Genomic DNA, 2,680 nt, shown 5'->3' with positions numbered 1-2,680 from the left:
CATTCTTTTCCGAGTGAATATTATTCAACCACTCACAATTGTGAGTGTGGCAAAAAGGAAAGGGTGGAATAATGTGATAAAGGAAGAGAATAAAGGCTAAGGAATAAATGAAAATTGAAATGCAGATATAGAGGCCTAAACTTTTCGTTGCCCATACGTTTTTTGAAGATGCTCTTATACCTATCTATGCTAGACCTCATTGAGAGACGATAAGCATCCAGCTTGTAAACTTATGCACCTCAGGGCTCGATCCTAGCTTGAGATTGGCTCTGTAATTAATTTATGATGTAATTTTATGATATGATTAATACAATCCACTCACTAATTGCGAGTTTTGCCAAAAGAAAGTAGAGGGCCACCTTCCAAAAAAGAAAGCCATACTTTGTCCATTATGTTGTTGTCTAATAGAAACGTAGATATGAAATTTCGTCGAGGGCCATGACCAATAATATGATAATTATCTCTTTGTTCTCTCTTCACTGATTAACGACGAATGCCGTGGACTTATATAAAGTTGAAGTAGGAAGGCTGCTTCGCTTGTTGCTATGTACGCCGTTGCGCCTCTGAGCTAGTCAACACATCAAGAAAAGGTGGGTTTGGGCGTGCAGAAGCCGGAATCTGGATGGACTGGCTTCCGGTGTGGTCGCAGGCAAAGTCGTTTGTGCAGATGTGCAGTGGGGATATGAAAGGGGCGCGGCAGACACAGGAGAACTTCTCCAAACAATGCCCAGTGGTGTCACAGTGGCGATCGGCCGTGGAGGCAACCTTCGTCTCCACTAAAGCGGCCAGGGAGACGCAGATGGAATTTGCCGGCAAGATGGTGCAGGTGGCACAGGAAACGCCGGGGCTGGGGCATACCATCGGGGCCTTGCAGTACATAGTCGGAGACAAAGAAGGGGGCGACACAAGCATGAAGGCAGCATCCAGGACGACGGGGGTGGTGCTGGCAGGCGTAGGCGGGATGCTAGTCGGAGGTCCAGTCGGTGCTGTTGCTGCTGGTGTGGCCGGCGGCGCCCTCATGGACGGCCTCACCACTGGCATTGACTCTGCCGTCCACCGCCGATTCAGACCCTCCGGCACAATCGCTACCGTCAACGAGGCCATCGAACTCAACTCCGAAGGAAAACCCATTGCCGGTAAAATCTTTGACGCCGTGGGAGGCGTTATAACAGATGGACGTTAAGACACGGACTACAGTGGAATTAGCGTAATAAAGCACACATATAGCTCAAAACACCGTCCTAAATTAGACAGTACTTACATGTAGCTTAATTAACATCGTAACTAAAGGGAAAAACGGATCAATTTAATTTAGCACAGACCTCCATGCATGTAGCTAGTATTCATCCTGCATTACATGGTCAATAGAACACTAATATTTGCACGTAGCTCAATTCCAATCTTAAATAAGCTTGGTCTGCTAGTGGATAAACACTCATCTTTTTGTATTGTTTGTAGACACAGATATGTCCCCTTGTATCATGAATAGATTGTCCTAAATAAAGACGGTTGTGAGACCCTCTATGTAAATATAGGTTGAATCCAAGTAAACGCATTCGCACATGCCTTTCTTTTTAATTCTAAAACTAGGAAATTCGAGAGTGAATTAAAGATAAAAGGAAAATATTAAATTATGGTGTACGCCCATAGTTCAAGGGGTGCACCTACTAAGTATGTAAGTGTATCACGTGCGCTCGACACGAGGTTATATTATAGATCTTGAGAGTTATAGATTTTTACCTATAAAAGAGGCTTTTTTTATTCAAATTTCAAAAAAAGTTGTAAGTTAATGACAATAGAGGGATATTTTATTCTAATTTACAAAATATGCAAAGGTTTTTATTAGTCTTTGATCACATGTGATACTCAGGCTTTTGGAAGATGTACCCCTTGAGCTCTATAGAGAGAGTCAAGGGATCTACTTGTTCAGATCATACATATTTCCCTAGCCATGGAGTGCTATAATGGGAACATCTCCTGATCCAAAGATTTCACTGGAGGAGACGTGATCACGATCGAGTGATTACGTTAATAACACCAGTAATTACACAAGAAAAAGAAGTGATCACGTTAATTGTTAACGTGATTTTGATGACGTAATTAACCTCTTCTAATCTTGGCACTTTGACTATGCAAATCTCTGAGGAGTGTATTCGAGCGCCTGGTACAGTCATCTCCTTGTGAATTGACCTAATGTTACAGAGTCACATGTCCTTTTTTTGGGCCGAACGTGATTCTTAATTCGATAACCACAATATTTAAATCTGTCACCAAAAATAAAAGTATGAAGCCAAAATAATTGAGAATTTGGGGAGTCATGCTCATTGTGACGAAGTCATTGATCGATAAAAGGACCGAAGTTGGTTTTAGAAGATGAACATATGTAAATGACGAGTCGATAGTCAAGGGTTGGATGCCCTGTACTAGTATACTGGGTATATAAAGATCCTTGAAGTTTTGCATTTTTCACCATCATAGATTTGAGTTGATATACATTGTCACTGCACATATGCCTTCAGTATTGAATTGAAAGCAATGGAGCAAAATATCGACACAAGTGGTACAAAGAAGACAAAGATAAAAAAAGCCCCTGACAAAGAGTGGAATTATGCTCACAACATATGTGGTCAATATATGGAGTGGCAATGTAAATTTTGCTTCACTACAAAATTAAGCGGTG

General features: G+C 41.6%; 1 protein-coding gene across 1 annotated transcript; it reads left to right on the top strand.

Moving 5' to 3' along the window:
* Positions 1-526: 526 nt before the first annotated feature.
* Positions 527-1,563, top strand: LOC147462469 (uncharacterized). The gene has a single exon (XM_086484068.1). It carries the CDS (start codon positions 623-625, stop codon positions 1,181-1,183), a length of 561 nt encoding a protein of 186 aa, XP_086340194.1. The 5' UTR covers positions 527-622; the 3' UTR covers positions 1,184-1,563.
* Positions 1,564-2,680: the final 1,117 nt, after the last annotated feature.

Source organism: Adiantum capillus-veneris, chromosome 2 (assembly GCF_014529385.1).
Source record: "Adiantum capillus-veneris isolate H3 chromosome 2, ASM1452938v2, whole genome shotgun sequence".
NCBI lineage: Eukaryota > Viridiplantae > Streptophyta > Polypodiopsida > Polypodiales > Pteridaceae > Adiantum > Adiantum capillus-veneris.
Note: the sequence above shows the minus strand (reverse complement) of the source record. Positions and strands in the feature narration are given on the sequence as shown.

Bases quoted from the DNA above. Each gene is read 5' to 3' on its own strand.
- LOC147462469 (XM_086484068.1), top strand. From the start codon at position 623: ATGGACTGGCTTCCGGTGTGGTCGCAGGCAAAGTCGTTTGTGCAGATG.